We start from the raw sequence: 20,106 nt of genomic DNA on the forward strand, positions 1-20,106 counted from the left end.
TTTAGATTTTATAGCACAAACAATAAATGATGATTTTTGTAGAAAAGTGTGTAATCCTGTCCTGTTGTCTGATCACTCACCATATCTAATTCAGATCTGATCTTTTCTGTTTCACAGGTTCTGGGGAGCTTCTGGTCGACTGGCACAGCCATGGGCCGATTGCTGGATGTTTGAGAGGGATCGTTTTCCCTCCCCTCCCTCCTCTTCTCGTCTCTTCACTGTACTGAAGTAGAAGTTGACTGATCCGAAGCCGGCAACCAGGCCTCCCTCTGTAATAAGGTCTTCTTCTCTTCATTTGCACCATGACCGGCTCTGTTGATCTGATTCCCGGCCTGTCCAAGGGGCCGCTGCCACTGCTGCTCTCGTACTTTGTGCTCCTGCTGATGAGAGGCTGGTGTCATGCCGCCCCGTCCGGCCCGGAGTCAGATTCCTGTTCCACTTTAGTTCAGAGCCGCTTTTTTGGCTCCTTTCTGTCATCGGAGGTGTTCCCCACTGTGCCTTGCTCCTGGACCCTCCAGAACCCCGACCCTCGACGCTACACCATCTTCATCAAAGTAACCAAACCCACAGAGGACTGTGTCCCGTCACAGCTGCGCACATTCCAGTACGACTCCTTCGTGGAGACAACACGCACCTACCTGAGCATGCAGAGCTTCGATGAGGTGGTGAAGCTGTGCGACACCTCGGCCCCGGTGGCCTTCCTGGAGGCCGGCAAGCAGTTCCTACAAATGAGGAAGGGACCTTCCCGGCCGGGCACACGGCTCACAAGTGGTGTCGGGGAATTTAAAACCGAGTACCTGGTGGTGGGGAAGCGTAACCCCAGCATGGCGGCCTGTCAGATGCTCTGCCAGTGGCTGGAGGACTGTTTGGCCGCCAGCTCTTCCAACAGGCCTTGTGGCATCATGCAGACACCATGTTTGTGCTGGGAGCCACCGCCGCAGCTCAGCGAGGGGGATAGCTGCTATCACAATGGAGTTTACCTAGAAAACTGTTTACCCAGCCTGAAAGAGACGGGAAAACATGGGCAGAAAGCGGGTGAGTCCAAACCTTTTTACAATAATTCAACCTCGAAAAGCTGGCTTGCTAAAAGAATGATTTCACTGTTGATTTATCTGCTGCACAGCTTCTTGAAACAAGTGCAGAGATGAACAATTATTTCTCCTTCTTTGTATAACAACAGAAGATTTGATTTTGAACTGAAAGCAGAATAGATTGATTTTTGTTTTGACTGACCTCAAAAGGTCAGCGCTGGCACTCAGCATGCTCTCAGCGCAGGGACAGAGAAATGGTATCTTCAGAAGCAATCAAGTAGGGGAAAATGTGTATGATTTGTGAAAAGTGAGGACAATTGTGTGACATTGGCTTAAAAGCCAGTGGAGTGCTTTGGCTGTTGAGGGGAGAGTGGGGGAAATGGAGGGTTTAGGATTTCATCTGATCGACGCGAGCTCTGCGACCTTACAAGGTCGGCACCACGTTCCGTCCCACTGCGGTCCAGGAGAGACACTCGATCGGCCTCAGGGAGGCTTTTGGAAACAGATGAGAATCAAGTGCTTGTGCTGATAGCGGTGGAGATGCTAGTAGTGCAGCAGTGGGGGCTGGCAGTGATGTAATTAGAGACGAATAAGGAAGAGAGAGAATAAGGCTGAAATGTGATGTGCTGAGGGCCTGTGGTTCCGAGTCTAATTGTCTGCTGCTTGATCCCAGCTCCCCTCCCTTTGCCTCAGCTGACAGGATGTGGCCTGACGTCTCTATCCTGGCTTGGTCAGGACTATGGCCGGAGGGATGGAACATTTCTCAGCTCCCCGTACTCCCCCTAACCTTTCCACCATCTATCGCTCCCTCCTTTCTCCCTGCTTCTCTCCGTTGCTTTCCCTGTGGTCTGATTCTCTCCGTCCCCCTCCTCCCCCTCGCTCCGTGGAGCTGCCATCACCGCCTCCCCATCTCTGCCTCCCCGGGCTCATAGTGGGCTGATACTGAGCCACTCGTGGGAAGCCAGCCAAGCAGAGAAGATGTTGCAGTGGGTATCTCCTGCGTTATCCTCCTCTCGTCTCCCCAGCTAATATCCCGTCACTGCCCCGGCCTCCTCTTCACTTAGTTATCGCACTTATATAAGCCCACTTACGGTGCTTAACAGTGGGGCGTGGGCTGCTGGTGCCTTCAGGTGTGAGAACTATAAAAAGAAATATACCATCCACTGTTAGTTTATGTGGAGATGAAAAGAGGAGACATTACGGCTTTTCTCCTGGTGTGCTTCTGCCCACACCTTCAGAGCTGCTGCTGCTTCTTCTTCTTCTTCTTCTTCTTCTTCTTCTTCTTCTTCTTCTTCTTCTTCTTCTTCTTCTTCTTCTTCTTCTTCTTCTTCTTCTTCTTCTTCTTCTTCTTCTTCTTCTTCTTCCTCTTCTTCTTCTTCTTCTTCTTCTTCCTCTTCTTCTTCTTCTTCTTCTTCTTCTTCTTCTTCTTCTTCTTCTTCTTCTTCTTCTTCCTCTTCTTCTTCCTCTTCTTCCTCTTCTTCTTTTTGCAGCGGCAGCTTTGAACTGAAATGGGAGAGTGGAAGAGGCCAGCAGCTGGTGAAATGGATGACTGGATGGATTGAATTGGTGGATGAAGACAAAGAGAGGCTCGGGAACGGTAATGGATTCTGTGTGGAAATAGGTCGGGGAGCCGAGTGGTTATGGCCCACTGTGCGATAAAGAGGGGATTCAGACAGGTGATCGTTGTGAGTGATGAATGAAGGAAAGACAACGATACAGAGGGAGAGGGAGAGAGAGGGCGAGGAGGACGAAGAGCAGCATGAGAGTGGAGAGGGGGAGTTGTCAGGGGTGGACTGGGCTTGATGAAGATAGATGGATCTTGCTTGGGTCACAGCCGGAGCTGTTTGGTCCGAGGACCTTTAGCAGGCGGAGGGTTCAGGGATGAGCCTGGTGGACGGACCAGCCCAGCAGCAGATGGAGGCAGATGGAAGGTGAGACCTGCTGTCGCTGCTCCGGCTCCTCTCGCATCCCACTCAGGACCAGAGCTTCTCCTATTAGTACTTTCTGGATCTTTGCTTCATCCTCCTTTGGCCCTTTGTACGCAAAGACTCAAAGGGAACTGCAAACTTTTAAATCAGAAAACAGATAAAAGTAAATGCTTTCAAAGTGAAAAGGTAAATAAAGCCTCTCTTCAGCTGTTATCTGTTGCTTCCTCGAGGAGGCTGTGCAATTGAAGTGAAGTGCAGTTTAATTTCACTTCAGACCAACATTCTCAGCCAAGTACCCACAGCCATATTTCCATATTTGACACACATCATAATTTAGCTTTAGTGCTAATGCTGAGTGCCACTGCAGGGGGTAGCGTGTCTATTATTATGGTGAGGGAGGAGGTTAAAGGTGGAGAAGTCCGGGTAGGGGATTTGCACTTGGGCACAAAGGCGATTAATGATTGCCTTGACATTCAAATTAACATGAGGTACCTGCACATCATAGGTCACTGCATCAGGCCCAGAAACAGCTATTAAAACACAAGCTGCTGATGCCAAGTGCAGAATGTCCAGTGAAGGGGCCAATTATAATTCAAGTACCAAAGTATTGGGTTTCGTTTCTGCCACTTTTGAATTACTTGCTTTGCTATTATTTAGAACATGTTCAATATAATTGGTATGTTTTGTTTCTAAATAACTGTAATTTAATCTGGGTATAGTAGTCATAGTAACCCCCCCCCCCTCCAGTGACTGGACGGTACTGTATTCTTTTCATTTCAATAATTACAACTTAAAGTGACAAGAACATGGTCATCACTCTCAAATATTCACTTAATTCTTATTTGATCCAAACTTTTTCAGCCGGTGAGATGAATCACATGTTTTGGCCTCAGTTCCAGAAGCTTCTACATCTTTTTAAATGTGTCTGCGACTTTCACTGAGATGACGACTGCAGCAGCCGTCTCTGGTCACAACTTGTCAGCTATTGTTCTAGTGGACTGAAAGATTCTAAATGTAGACTTGTGACACTAAAAACAAGCAGGCTACTGTTGCTGAACATGTTGGTCGTTGGCTGCTGATGGAACAGCCTGGATCCATCCCGTCGTGGTGTAACGTGAGACAAACTGATGCCGTGTGAGTAACTGGAGAGACGTTCTATTTACAAAGGTCACTCTTGTCACAGACTGATTGCAGGCAAGGCTTCACAGCGCGGCCTCTCTGTTCCTGCCTCGCTAATGATTCATTGATAAACCATTAATTGCTGTTTGCCTCTGAGGAAACTATTAAGTGACAGTGTGCGGAGGGGGGAGACATCTCCACGCTGACACGGTCACCTTTCATGCGGCCTGTGTGTGTGTGTGTGTGTGTGGTGGTGGTGGTGGTGGTGGGGGAAAGGGGGGGTGGAAGGGATGGGACCTTGTGACTGTGAGCGAAAGGATCAGATCACTGTATTGACTTGCAGATGAATTAGGTGAGAATTACCTTTCTAATATGACGGATGGACCTGAGCAGATATGCTTCTGTCCGAAGCTCCTCAGCTGCCCTGAAAAAGCACGTTTGACCTTGTAAATGATCCGTCTGATTCTATCCACAGTGTTTGTGTCCACTTTAAAACCTGTAGATAAAGAAAAAAGAAGCCGCTTTAATGATTTCATGATGAATTGTTTTTCTTTGAATATTACTGCTGCTAATGAGCTGGAGTTCATGCTTCCACGGATCTCCCAGCTCACGGCGTGGAGCCAGCCTGGCTGTGTGATAAATCTTTAACCTTTAAGATGAGCCGACTGGTGATTTCAGGGCTATTTTAGGAACATTGTGACATTCAGATGGTCAAAGGAAAAGGTTTGGGGACAGAATATTAGGTGCTAGTAGCAGCGCAGAAACATTTTTCATGAAAGTCAATGTTTTGGTGGTGGTGCTGCTGTGTGTGTGTGTGTGTGTGTGTGTGTGTGTGTGTGTGTGTGTGTGTGTGTGTGTGTGTGTGTGTGTGTGTGTGTGTGTGTGTGTGTGTGTGTGGTCTGTCGGAGTGTGATTGTGTCACGATGTGTGGCACGGAGCAGAAAAGGATTCATTTGTTCGCCCTCAGAGGACAGCAGGGGGGCAGTGAGTGATTAACGGACGGATCACAGTGATGTGAGTGGATGAGAAAGCGCATGACTCAGTTTGAACAAAAGAGACACCGAAGAGAAGGAGTCAGAAGTAAAGTGAACCGAGTGAAGGGCAAACATCCAAACGTAGCCACAATGATTCCAGCGCAGCGTCCGGGTCGAGATCTCAGTGGCACATCACGCACTCTCAATTTCAGCGTTCCAACTGTGAAATATTAAATAAAGCAGAAAGCATGAAAACTAACCATACAAGGACACCGTGACACACCGTGGAGGCACACTGAGCAGCTCACAGAGAAACACTGATCCACGTCTTCTAATGACATCAAGCAGCCAAAAGGGGGATTTTGATTCTCAGTTTGTATCTCCAGATAGGATACACCACAAAACCCTGAAGAGTGGATCCATGTAAACAGCTTTGTTTACTGCTGTGATTCAGGTCAAACAGTCACAGGATGCCACAGGACATCAGACATCCTTGACTTTGTGAATAAAACTTAGCGAAGACGAGCCAGAAAGACGTTCACCGGCAATGTTTCTGTTGATAAAGTTTAGTGTGAGAAAGCAGCTGAAAACACAAAGACATAAAAAGGATGAGTTGCTTCATGTTTTTATCAATAATGATGGAACTTAGCGTTGTATAAATCACCATTTCCCAGTTGAGAGCTTCAGATTTGCCCTGATGTTATTCCTGCCAGACTGTGGAGGGATGAGCCAGCGTTCTGACCACTGACGGCTCCTCATGCCTTCCCAATATCAAACCAGACAGGACTAATGGTGGTGGATACAGAATCTTTCACTATTCCACAGTTCTACAATTCCACAATATCATCTTTTACTTCTTGTTCTTTTTGCTCAAGTTGTGGACAGACTGTATGTCTTCTGTACTCAGTCAGGTTCACCTGGACAGGTGAGCAGTCACACACACACACACACACACACACACACACACACACACACACACACACACACACACACACGCGCGCGCGTGCAGCGCTGTCTCTTTGTCTGCCTTCCAAGGCCGCACAGACTTTTATTCATTCCTGCAGACTCACTGTAAAAGCAAGATTAACCTTCAAACCTGTCATCAGACAAAATTCAAGCTTTTTCGCTTTCTGTGGAGATTCCATGTTTGTCTTCACAAAGAAAACAAGCCCTCTTAACTAATGTGCGCACGCACGCATGCACGCACGCACGCACGCACGCACGCACGCACGCACGCACGCACGCACGCACGCACGCACGCACGCACGCACGCACGCACGCACGCACGCACACACACACACACTTGCAGTATGATGAGTGTGACATGCTAATTTCAGGCTGTCTTCAAGTTTAGAGAAAACTGGCAAAACCAAAACAAATCGGTGAAATAAGACACGATTACACCAGGCTGACAGCATGCAGCAAACAGCCATAACATTACGACTACTGATAGGGTCAGCTCAGTAGCACTGATATTGTCTTTATCATGGCATCTGGTAACAGGTGGAGTAAATCAGGCGGCAGGTGAACTGTTTGTCTTACAGCTTGATGTGTTCAGGAATAAAAATAATCAGTTTGGGTTTGGGATGGCTCGATAACAAGCATCTCCAAACCGGTAGAACTCGTGGAGTGTTTCCAGTCCGCAGCCCTCAGGATGCATCAAAGGTGGAGGACAAAGGACGGACAAACAGGGAAGTGAATATAGTTTTATGGGTAATTAGACTGCATTCATGCAGTTCGTCCTATGGTGGCTCCACCTATCAACTCCTGCAGCTTAGACCAGACAATCATATTATTTTCCTAATCTTTTATGTACTTACAGTGTTTGTCCAGCTTAAGACCAGCAGTGGGAATCAACAAGGCATGCAGTTAAGACGAGTCAGATAAAAACACTTATACATGAAGCAAATAACAAGAGACATTATTTCGAAGGGAACCCTTGTGTTACTGGCTGTGAAAACTGCGATGTGTCTGAAGCTTGAGAAACAAATCCTTTAAATGGTGTGTGGGGGTTTATATGTGCAAAATATAGAGAAAATCAAGAAAACTAGGTTCCATCCATCATACACACAGGCTGCACTGTGCTTTTACTGACTTTACTCCCATAGTCCAAACGTTTGTGTGTGTGTGTGTGTGTGTGTGTGTGAAGGATCTGTCGTTCTGTAGAATTTATATGAGCCGCTGTAAAGCTGAATGTGTTTCGTCCCTAGAAAGCTCAGGCCACGTTCAGAACACCTGCTTCAGAACTACTATGAGCAGCCAAACCTGTAGGGGGCAGTGTAACGAGACGCATGAAGCCATGATAGCCGTTTGAAGTTCTGCAAAAAAACGCTCAAGTTATATCCTGTTCCATGATAAAGGTGCACGGTCCATTCATTTGGACTGGTAAAGAAGCGGAGCTCCTCCTAAATGGCATTAGAATATCATGTCAAAACAAGCAGCTTTCACTGGATCCATTTTCATCTCCGCAGTCAAACTGTAAAGGCGGGTCGCACACAGACAACGCTGATGACGCTTCTGTCACATACTATCACATAAATCTCTGTCCACCCCTCTAGATGCAAACGGAGCCACTGAGTTTTTCTAAATCTCCACTGAGGCTGTTTTCAGAAATCATCGCTTGTGGTTACTCGTAGCTACATTTACGTGTAAATACAAGGCTGAAATGCAGATAAATATCACAGTTTTTGTAAATGCCCGGGTACATGGCCTCAGTGATCAGCTGACGGTTTGTGTGTGAAGCTGTTGTTTGAACTCAGACACTGATGACCTGATAACTGGTTCCACTCAGCTCCGTCCATTCAGCTTGTTTGCCTTCATAAATATGCAATATTGGGCCTCTAGCAGAACGTGCAGAATCCTAGATGGAATTACTGCTAATAGACTAATTAGTACACGCACTGTTATTTACAATGCCTAAAAGCAGCATTTATCTTAACCATTGCGTTCGTGTTTAAATGGTTCTAAAGGCAACAAGCACATCATCTCTTTCTCACTGCTGTTATTGTGATGAGAAGCTTTATCACGATATAAGATGTGACTGAGTGGTCAGAAGTCAAAATCAGTCTGTCGCATGGTTGACAGACGCTGTGCGTGTGACTGTCTTTTAGAATTGTTAGCATTTAGCTTTTTGCATTCAGCATGCTGACCATCAGCTGTCACACTCATACAGGTGACCAGCAGCTCATGAATTAGTCTCATCCATCCCTGGAGATTCGGTCGTTCCTCCAGGCGTTTCTCAACATCACCAATTAAATATAAAAAAATCAGACATCTAACTATTTTATCTCTCCACAACATCCTTTTTGATTAACGTTAATTGATTCTAAATGTTGTTCAAACCAAACGGGTTTCATTGACTACCTCACTGACAACACGTCCCATGAGTCTTGATCAGATTCAGAAAACAGATTTACCAATAAAGTTTACTGCTCTTTAACATTAAGTCCACAAATGGAAAAGAAATAAAGAAAAAACAGATTTCAAGTTTTCTATGAACCTGGAAGAGTCCAGCTTCATGTTGATTTTATTGAATTGTTCTTCATTCAGTTGACGCTGATCGTTCTGTCCTCACAGCTTCGCCGGTCTCACTGAGACAGGGAATGAGAATTCCTCACAGACTGAAACTCACTGAAGACATGCAGTGGGACCAAACACGGGGTTGGAGGTCTGGATTGGTAAAAAAACAGAATTCTAGGAAGCTTTTAGTAGCATAGTGGTTAGCAGTGTTACAGTACTGATTGAAGACCCAGAGGTGAATTCCTCTGCTTGGGAGAATGTTTTCAGGTTTCCATCGGCCTCATTATATCCACCCAGTGTGTGCATGGGTGTGTGATTATGCGATGTTTCATGAACTTACTCAGGCTACTACAGCCTTGTGTTCCAAACCTGAAGACGACAGACGGATCAATGAGTGTGATCAGCCTGAAGAAGCTGTTATTAGTTAAGAGTGATAAACATTCAAAGTCAGGTGACTCAAGCTCCGGTCCTGTAGAGGCCTAGATAGTTTAAGGACAGTTCATAGTTTCCAGCTCTGCAGGGTCCGCGTTGGTGCATGTGACGTAAATATCCTCAACTACCCTGTGAGGGACGCTCCTGGACCCCTCTGGGGTCAACTGTGTGCAGTCCAATGTTTGTGACCACATGGACGGAACGCACCAGAGCGCCAAACAACAACAACTAGAACGGGCACTGTGTACAGCGCATACCTTCCCCTATGCCGCATTTCTTTGCGGAACCGAGTTAGCATTGTTATCATGTTAGTCGTGCGCTCACAACGATGCCAACTGGCCTGTCAGATAGCAACATCACTGTGCGAAACAATGAGCGGGGGCGAACAGATAATCCAATCCCAATGTCAATGGATACCGGTGTTTCTGGAGCGGAGTTAGCAGTGTGCTCGCTGGCGGCTAACGGCAGCTTCCGGGGAACAGACGACTCACGGTGGAGCTCCAGTGTGTCCACAATGGAGGAAATAGCTTATCTTTCCAGGAGCTGCTTAGTCTGAAAACATGAAGGATTAGTCCTTGGATGATGACAAATCATCTCTAAAGATTTCATGCAATTCGGTGCAATAGTTTTTGTGAAAAGTTGGTAAAATACATCCATTCAAACCAATATAGAGATGGATGGATGGACGGATGGACAGATGTGGCCAAAAACATAAAGTTCACCACCAACTTTTGTTGGAGGAGGTAACAATGGACACCTACTGGGTGCTTGTGTGAGGAGATCCTCCGGTTTCCCCATCTGTACAATCGCAATTTAAATGAATACACTGAATATGCTTTTAAATTGTGATTGTTCAGACGGGGAGACGGAGGATCTCCTCACACAAGCGGCCAGTAGCTCTGCCGCATGCGCACACAGATCGCGTGGTCACAAAATTCTGGCTGCGCGGTCGACTGCAGAAGGTCGGAGCGGGGCCTAGCACACAGGGTGGATGAGGATTTTGACATCACACGTACTCTGGCACACAAAGGTTTCACTTTCCTATATATATATATATATATATATATATATATATATATATATATATATATATATATATATATATATATATATAGTTTACAACTTTGTATTGGTTCAGTTATGTGCTTTTAAATAACCATAACATATTTGGTGTTTGGATTTTAGGGCGTCCCTACATCACAGGTTTTACTGTATTTATGTGTATATACAGTATGTGTAGTGGGGAATTGGTGATTGATTACAAATAATGTACTGTATATATTTTCAGTGTGATAATCATTTTCTTTTTGATATGTACATTTATTATTAATGTTTGTGAGTGATGTCAATTTAGTGTGGTTGAAACACCCCTTGGACTTTTGTTTCAGCCCAGCCTGTCCTGATTGGCCCAGTTCAGGGTGGGGCTGGGCTTATTTAAAGGAGGCACACCTCCATTGCCATAGATGATTAAGAGGCTGAAAGAGTAAGTCTGAGTCAGCCAGCTTGCTGTGAGGCTGGAAGTAAATGTGTTTGTCAACTCTTGTACTGACGTTTAAAATCAAACTAATTGAATTTTTGAAACGCCAACTACAACCTCATCCTTGCCTCCTCCACTCAACTACAACCAGGCCCAACACATCCCGAGACGGAGTGACCCCCTCGCTCCCTCACAGATGCGTTCAGGTGCATCACATAAATCCGCCCTCCGACATGTTAACGAGCTGCGGGGGTTAATACAGTAGCGAGGTTACATGCTAATTATGATTAAAATATCACTGATGGTCATAAGCGAGCTGGAGAGTGTAAACACAGCACCCACATACTTCGGCCCGGAAGGTTGGCACAGCAGAACCAAATTTCTCCGACCAGAAAGAACTGGGCAAAGGGAATGACGTCATTTTGTTCGGCGGGACCCCGGAGTGCCAAACTGTCTTCTTGTTCTTATGGAGTATGAATCAGCCTTTAGGCCGCTCCCTGCGGTGGCACACCTGATTGCCATGAAGCTCATTGCTGGGGTTTGTTAGGAGCTTGGAGATGATCTTTAGATTCAGTTTTGACGAAGCAGGGCTGAAACTGGCAGGACAAGGACTTCGCCGGACCGGGGTTGGAGGCCCCTGATCTAAATTCTCTGGGATGGATTTCTTGGCTCTTGTTTTCAGCGAATAGCCAGTGATTTACACTTTGCACATTTCACTTTTTTCTTTTTGAGCTGTCTTCCCTGGGAATGGCAGAATCGCTGAGAGGCATCAATTCCTCCACTGTGATCACAGCCTAATCACTGCTGTCCGACCCTCTCATTGTGATGGACTGATAAAGAAATAATAAAGGACCAGACTCTTTAAAACAGTGAGGGTGAAATACTCCCAAACCCTCCTGACTTGCACTTTCTTCCTCTGCCGGCTGGCAGCTGAGTGCGGCTGAGGAAGATGAATGCGAGCGTGTCTCCCTGCGAGCTTCTGCGTGGCTGCAGCACATTGGAGCTAAACTGAGGGATTTCTAGCCCACCTCCATACGGAGCGCCGTGGAATCCTGGAGCAAGGCTAATGCATTAGCTCCTCTTCACACACACACACGCACACACACACACACACACACACACACACACACACACACACACACACACACACACACACACACACACACACACACACACACACACACACTCACACACAGCTAGTGAAATGTCGCATTAAAAAAAATGTCTCATACTGTGGTGCAACCACACACTTTTCCCTCGTGACTTAGTGTGGGAGGGTGGCTGAGAGAGCAGATAAAACTGATTGTGTGTGTGTGTGTGTGTGTGTGTGTGTGTGTTTGTTCACTACAGGCAACGCCGTGTGGGTAAGGATAAACTGAGGCGCGGTGGCAGAAAATGGCCAGGTCACAAAAAGCCTCACAGGCCGTTGGAGGTTTTCAGAGAGACACAGTCAGTAAACACAGTCTGAAAGAGCACAAAGCCTTGTTTTCATATCAACATTCTCATCTTTGTAATGATAATGATATCAAATTAGTGAGGAATCATCGCTATTATTACAGTCAAAGTGATGAGGCCAAGCCCGAGCAGTTGAAAGGCGACCCTGATACATTTAAATACGCATGAGCTGGATGGCCGGGAATGAATTTGACACGGGTGTGTTAGCGGTTCCAGCAGTGAAGCTTTCCAGAGGTGGAGCAGTGTGGACTGTGTCTCATTAGGACCTGACTGCAGTGGAAATGTTGAGTTACGGTAAACAAAGCGAGAGATGCTAGCATGTGTGGATGTGATGAGAGGAACACACAGCGTGGACAAGCTCCGAAAGGAGTGTGTTTGAGGTTTTCTTTAAGATTTCTGCATAATGCAACACATCCAGGTGGTCTGCGTGGCATCTCTGTGCTGCTCCGGCTTTTGGACATAGGAAGACATTAGGCATGTGGGTGACGTCGGCATCTTTAGACTGAAGATAACATCCCACTGTTCAAATGTGACCAAAGCTCTTTCTCCTCACTGAACAAAGGTGTCCATTCAATGAATGTGACACAGTCCATTACCATCCAACACACATTTTCTTTGAGGAAAAAGAAACTGACTCAGATTGTAAGATACAAGCAACAGCAACTCAAAATTCAAACAAACAGAAATAAACTGTGGTCGAGGATGTTTAGGAAAGTAGTTAAATCTGAGTCCCAGAGTTCATCCAATAACAATCAAGTATGCAAATTCCTGAAAACTCCCTTCTCAGTCATGTTTAAGAGAGGAAGTGAGGAGGAGATGGGATGAAACCACTGATTCTCAAACTGTGATACGTGTATACCTGATGGTGCACCAGCTCCCACTGATGCTGCATGAATGGAGAGTTTTTCTAATGAAATCTAGTTTGATATGATATCATTTACAATTAAAAACAAAACAAAAATAAACATGGTAACATGATATAACAGCTGTAACTGATTCAACACTAACTGGGAATATTTGCTGAGACCGTTGTTTTGTTTTAGAACTAAAAACCATTTAAAGAAACATACAGGGAGAGTCTTTCATCCATGAGTGATGCTGATAAACGCCAATCCTTGAAATACCAAATCATGTAATGCACTGTGAGATTGCAGATGAAGACCAGTCAACACTGATCACAACATTTGAACCGCCGGTCTGACGTTCGTCTCCTGTCTTTCAACAAACGCAGCAGTTCTGTGTATTGTGACAGCTTTCCATTGAATGAACTTCTGCAGCAGGTGAGCCTTCACTCTCCACCTGCTGCTCACGCTGCCCTGACCTGTGCAGGCCTGGAATCCGCCGAAGCTGTGCTGTGGCACCCAGACTGTTAGTTTGACCCCATGCATTAAAGAGATTCGACCCCCCGTGACCCTGACTGACCACTGCAGACCCGTTTAAACAAAACAAAACAAACAAGACCAGTGGTACTTTTGTGGAGATGCAATGATCCAGTGGTCCAGCTTTCACTGCTCAGTTCCTTTTCTAACGTGAATCCATTTTTCTGCCTCAAACACAGCGACTGTGAGGACACAACACAGTGTTCACTTCCTGCCTGAGAGCCATGACCCACTGACAGGTGACACGATAGAGATCAGCAGTGTTATTCTCATGACCTGTCTGAGGTCGTAATATGATGGAGCTGCATCGACAAACCAAAAGGCTATAAAACGTTTCCACTCAGCAGTTTGAACCCTTCCACAGGTAACCGTCATGAGTTCAGTGTGTATTATCCAGGTATCGTTGTCTTTCACACTGATATTTAGTCTTCACATTAACGTTTATGGGAATCTCACATAATCAGAACAGCCGTCATTAATGCTCATGTTTGTACTTACTCTTCAGACATCATTCTGTTGCATTAAAGACAACGGGGCCCATTAAAGAACCCCCTCCTGTCGGTACACAGCTGAACAGACACTTCTTTGGACGTACAAACATCATCAGATGTCTTTTTGAGGATGAGGTTTATTTCCCTCTTCAAACCTGCTGCAAAATCTGAATCACCTGAAAAAAGCAGAGAGATAAAGGTTTGGAAGCGGCTTTGCAGGAACTCTGCAGTTTTGTTTTTTTTGTTTTGTTTTTTTGTCATTAAAGCACCACTGGCACCTTTTACATTGCTTCTATATTCAGACATATTAAAAATATAAGAATAGGAAGAACCCCAAACATGTTGCAGAATGTAAAGCTCACACTGTAGTCTTCTTTATTCTGCAATGGAAGTCTTTGGCAGTTAATGTCTGCTCTGAAAACAGCAACACTAAATTTAACGTGCAGTTTAATAAGAACTCGGCGTGTGGGAGGTTATATTAATGTGACTCACCAGTGATGGATGTAATTCAGCTCCTATAACACAATGAAATAGAGCAAAATCTCTGAAAAGGATTGGATGAAGTGCAAAATGTAAAGAAAAGGAAAATTAAATGGTTTGATCATCATTAGACCAACATTTCATTACAATAGAAGGAGAACAATAGTCCAGGTATTCAAGTAGGAACAAAAACAGGCACAAGGTTTTTGCAAACAATTTGTTTAATTATCAGGAATGGGTATAAAAAGAGCATTTTCGAGAGGAAGGGTGCAATCCTTTCAGAATATATTGCTCAACTTCATTTCACTTTGAGATTACCAACTGCAACCAAGCATTGCACCATCAGGCAGAGCCCATTGAACCAGTCTGCAGGTCACAGGGAACCAGTCTGCAGGTCACAGGGAACCAGTCTGCAGGTCACAGGGAACCAGTCTGCAGGTCACAGAGAACCAGTCTGCAGGTCACAGGGAACCAGTCTGCAGGTCACAGGGAACCAGTCTGCAGGTCACAGGGAACCGTTACGTCAATAAGTTAATTGAATAATTAAAAGCGAAATTAAAAAGGTGGGTCTAAAAACACCAACAGTGTCTGTGGCCCGACGGCTCTCTGGCAGGCTGTTCCATTAATAAGGGCCATAGTGACAGAACCAGGCCTCACCAGAGGTCCTGGTCCTGACAACAGGAACCTTTAACAGGCTGGATCCAGAGGAACTCAGGAACCGCTGGGGCTCAACGCATAAAAGCAGGTTGGACAAATAACATGGCCCAAGACAATTAAGACACTTAACAACTAATAATAAAACCTTCAAATCAATCCTGAAATACACACAGAACCACTGCAGTGGTTTCAAACAAACGTGATTACACTCACTGACAGCGAGCTCGGTCTACACTCCACAGTAGCATAGCGCAATGCGTAGATAGATGCTACGCACCGCACTGTGCTACTGTAGACTGTGAGGCTGGTGGAGGTGATGTAGCGTCAACACAGATGCTGTGTGGAGGCGATTCGCGGCAGCGCATAGCCTTTGGGTCTTGTTTGCATATGGAGTGTGAATTAGGTTTAATGGCACTTAATAAGTACTTGTATTGGTACTCGGAATCGGTGAGTAGCTAAAGGTACTTGTACTCATACTTGTCCTTTAACTAAGTGGTATTGGTGCTTCCTTAATATTAAACCTGTAATGTGCAATACTGTTTTCCAGTATTGTGATGGTGATGTGACCTGAAGGAGTATAATCAAACACGTCAGTATATGATGTTGTGTTTTGGTGCTTTGGGATAGACTTACATTTAACAGTGCTCTTTCTCTTTTTACACTGATTCTGGTTGTTTGTTATTGAATATTGTGCTTTTGACATGTTTTGCATAATGTTTTGTAATGTGATCCGTTTTTGTTTTTTTTCTTTTTTCAAAAGTGACACTCAGACATGTTAAACCGCATAGCATGAATGCACAGTGCGTGCAAATGTAATTATTTGTAATGTCCAACCTTATTCAATAATTTCTCTTCATGGTGACTGGGGGCATAGGTCTGTATAATATCTGACGATAGGGTGGGAAGCAGCGACTGCCAGCCTCCATTTACGTGAAGCCTGTAGCATTTAAAGTTGAGGGCAGAGACTTCCTCCATGTGGACTTTCCGGGTCTTTACCATTTCCACCTGTTCTCCATCAAACTGTGCCCTGATGGCCAGTGTGAAGTGACTTGAAGAATGGTTGGCGTTGGCTGCTTGGGGCTGCTCATCAGTGAACGCTCTGTCTCAGGCTCCTCCTGATGCATCTGGAGGGTTTATTAAACATTCATGCTTTAATTAAGCAATTTTACCACCGATAGTTAGTGGGTGATGATAAAAAACTCTGCTCCAGGATGAGCCAGACGAGCGGCCGTGTGTGTGTGTGTGTGTGTGTGTGTGTGTGTGTGTGTGTGTGTGTGTGTGTGTGTGTGTGTGTGTGTGTGTGTACGTGTATGTGTGTGTACGTGTATGTGTGTGTTCGTGTATGTGTGTGTGTGTGTGTGTGTGTGTGTGTGTGTGTGTGTCCTCTGTGAGAGGCCATTAATTTCCTGCCATACGAAGAAGTGTGGGGATTAGAGAGAAGACAAGCTGAACTTTTTTACCTCCGTCATCAGTCATGTGTGACTGCAGGAGAATAGTGGGCTGATGATGTTAGGAAGCGATAGGAATCCTTCTGGTTTTCTGACAGCTTGTGACTACTGCTTCTCTTTTTTCCCATTTTCTCCTCTCCATTTTACACCTCATCACTCCTTTTTTTCTTCTTTGCTTCACATTCTGGTGGAGTTGTGGAGATTTGAAACCCTCAGAGAAATACTCTTCTCTCTATTATTGAAAGACTCTGTTGAGGCTTCAAAGGTTGAAATTGTGTGTGATTTGGAAAATGGAGAATTAGAGTGTGTGTTCATGTTGCCAGTCTCCTTGGCCGTGAGGACATTTAATGCAAGTCTGACTGTCTCCCTGTCCTTCTTCTCATTTGATGACGGACAATGAAGATGAATTACATCAGATCTCACCACAGTGTACGGCTTTACGGCTTTACGGCTGTGTGTGTGTGTGTGTGTGTGTGTGTGTGTGTGTGTGTGTGTGTATGTGTGTGTGTGTCCTTGTTAAGAGGAGGCTTTGGCTCTGCAGGACGGCTGTAAAGGCTGCTCTCCTTCACAGTATCAACCTAAAATGACACCCAGAGGTGACACACTGTCAGAGCACACACACACACACACACACACACACACACACACACACACACACACACACACACACACACACACACACACACACACACACACACACACACACACACACACACACACACAGCAAATGTGTATTTAATGCCTTAAAACATAAAACCAGTATATTTTGAAGACATAAGCCACAAAGCAGCTGAAACTATAGAATTATATACTATAGGTTCATGATAAACAAAACGAATCAAAATACTAAAATGAAGCTGACTTCCTCTTTGCTGCACTGAGGAGAATCATAGGACCAGATATTCCTGCCAGAATAGGCGGGGTGACGCCCGTCGGGGGCCAGTTTTCAGGCTGTCATGATAGTTCCCATGTTAGAGTTGAAACAGAGAGTTTAACTGGAAACCTGCAAACGTGCAAACCTCCATGTCTGTAGTGAGTATATCGAGGAGCAGACTGTGTTAGAGACATCCCATCAATATCAAATCCAAGCCACTGTGTCACCATCCAGATGTCCTCATTACCTCAACACTGCTCCAGGTTTATCAAGCATCCTCAGTAACTTTCCTTTGAATGACTTCTTGAATATTTTCTTCTTGTTTTGAAAAGCTAACTTATATACCTTTTGCCACCTCGCTGGTCCCTGAGAGCTCTCAGACTGCCATGCATTGTGCACACACTCCACTGGGAGCCGTTTGACAGACTCAGTACCCTTCCACATATAGTGAGGATGAGACATTGTGATGTAAAGACCAGCTGGGCCACAGCTGTAGGAATACATCGACATTTGTCCTCAACGAAAGTGTAAGGAGGTGCCGGACTTACAGGAGAGGTGATGGTGGCGAGTGTCCGCAGAAGAGAAACAGACTTTAAATCACAGGACATAAGCACACATTGGTTAAGATCCTGCTGTTACTGTGGCAGGGAGCTGGTGGCCGAGCTGAGTCTGATGAAACAGACCCCACGACTTCCTTCTCCGGCTCTGATGCACCTGCCTCCACTCAGGTGATCTGGGCCACAGATGGAAGCACTGGAGCGGGCAGAGATAGCACACACACACACACACACACACACACACACACACACACACACACACACACACACACACACACACACACACACACACACACACACACACACACACACACACACACACACGTCAGGGCGTACAACAGAAGTTCAGCAGCCAGCTGAAAGTTGTGAACATGTTCATCCACTCGGTTAATGCTTTGTTTGTGCCTGTGGTGAGCTTCTGAAGGAAAACACACACACACGCACACACACACACACACACACACACACACACACACACACACACGCACACACTACAGGAGGATTAGCTGTGAACAGAAAAACAGATTGATCTTCCCTCTGATAACCGATCAGCTGGAAGACAGGATCCATCTACGTCCTGTTGGGAACATGGGGCACCAGTATGTCGGGTTTTGCTCACACAGCAGGCAGGTTGGCTATTGAGAATGATTAAAGCTTATCAAAGATAGCTAATCATTATTAACAAAAAAAATTTAAATAGGAATCTTATATGCATCAAATAAAGTTGGGGCACCAAATAAAAGGCAATTTGTTTATATCAGTCTCTTAAGATATCTGAACAATTAATTTGGAATTTGAATCAAAACAATTACCAAAATTAATTGTAAAGCCTGAAGAATTTTAAAGTTCTTCACACAGATTTCATTCACTTTGTGCACATTAATAAGACAGAAGGTATGATACCAAAAATGACATTACAGTGAAAACAAAGCCAAACCAAACACACAGATTCTAACTATGTACAACTTGGTGTGTGTCCATGCATGGGTGTGGCTGCGTGTGAGAGTGTGTGTGATGCAAGCAAGAGATAAGTGACTTTGATAAAAGAGTTGCTCCTTGTCCAGGCTGGAGGAAGCTGCTGGCTTTTTCAGTTTGCTATTAGCATCTCCATGCTAGCTCTCGCTGTGCTGCGTGGTGCAGAAGACGAGGAGGACTTATGATTCAGGAACAGTCTCTGTGGCGTCCTCGTCGTCCCGTGCAGATCCAAGGAGCTGGTTGCTGTAGATCTATGATGAAGCTCTGTCCTGCTTGATTGTGTCCCTGGGGGAAAACAGGATCTGCTCCTCCCTGGTGGAGACCCTGGACGGTGGGTGCGGGCCTCTGGTTCTAGAGCTCCAGGTGAGGGATTTGGATCCCCTGCAGGGAGGTCCTGCAGGCAGCTGTTGAAAGTCGGACTCACACGCATGAGTTCCATATCGTGGCAAATGAAGCTCGTCTGTGTCCAGTGACATCCCAACAGTCATCTGGCGCCGATCCCACTCATAAAGCAGATTCTGCTCAGGTGTGGGTTCATGTGACTCTGGTGTGTTCAGATCCAATCCAATCCAACTTTATTTGTGTAGCACATTTTAACACAACAGCCAAGGTTGACCAAAGAGCTTCACAGTTAAAAGTAACAGTGAATAAAAAAAAACCCAAAAAACCATGGTAACAGTGAGTAATAATCACAGTAACAGTGACTTAAAAACAGGGTAAAAACAATGCCACAGTATCACAGTACTCAATTACTGTTAAAAGCCAGTGAGTACATGTGTGTCTTGAGTCGGTCACCTCTAGTTTTTATGGTGGATCTTGGTACAACAAGGACCGTCTGATTTGCTGACCTCAGTGATAAAACAGGAGTGTGAACATGTAAAATATCGGATAAGTAAGACAGTACCAACCCATTTAATACTTTAGAAAACAACAATAAAGTCTTAAAAACAATTCTAAAAGAGACAGGAAGCCAGCGGAGTGAGGCTAAAACTGAGGTGATGTGCTCTCGTTTCTTAGTCCCTGTGAAAAGTCGGGCTGCAGCATTTTGTATGAGCTGGAGCCGGCGGAGAGACGACTGGTCAAGACCAATGTAGAGAGAGTTGCAGTAGTCCAGTCTCGATGTGATGAAGGCATGAATGACTCTCTGGATGTTCTGGACAATCGGAAGTGCGGAAAACAGCGCGCCGGTTTCCGAGAGGTGTGAAAATAAACGGCCAAGACGGGGTGCGCTCGCGCTCCGACCCAAGATCCGCAAGTGAATAATTGCTTCATACTCAAATTATTTACCAACAACATTCCTGGACAGTACT

The 20,106-nt window shown here is 45.3% G+C and overlaps 1 protein-coding gene across 1 annotated transcript in view; it reads left to right on the forward strand.

The window, feature by feature from the left end:
* Positions 1–302: 302 nt before the first annotated feature.
* The window catches only part of adgrb1a (adhesion G protein-coupled receptor B1a), a gene marked incomplete at both ends in the record, with an annotated part of 135,638 nt that continues 115,834 nt past the window's right edge, over positions 303–20,106 (forward strand). The window contains one exon of the mRNA XM_080472434.1: positions 303–1,035. Coding sequence (XP_080328560.1) covers positions 303–1,035 — 733 coding nt within the window. The remainder of the gene's footprint in view (positions 1,036–20,106) is intronic.

This window comes from Lipophrys pholis (genome assembly GCF_963383615.2).
Source record: "Lipophrys pholis genome assembly, chromosome: 9".
Classification (NCBI taxonomy): Eukaryota; Metazoa; Chordata; class Actinopteri; order Blenniiformes; family Blenniidae; genus Lipophrys; species Lipophrys pholis.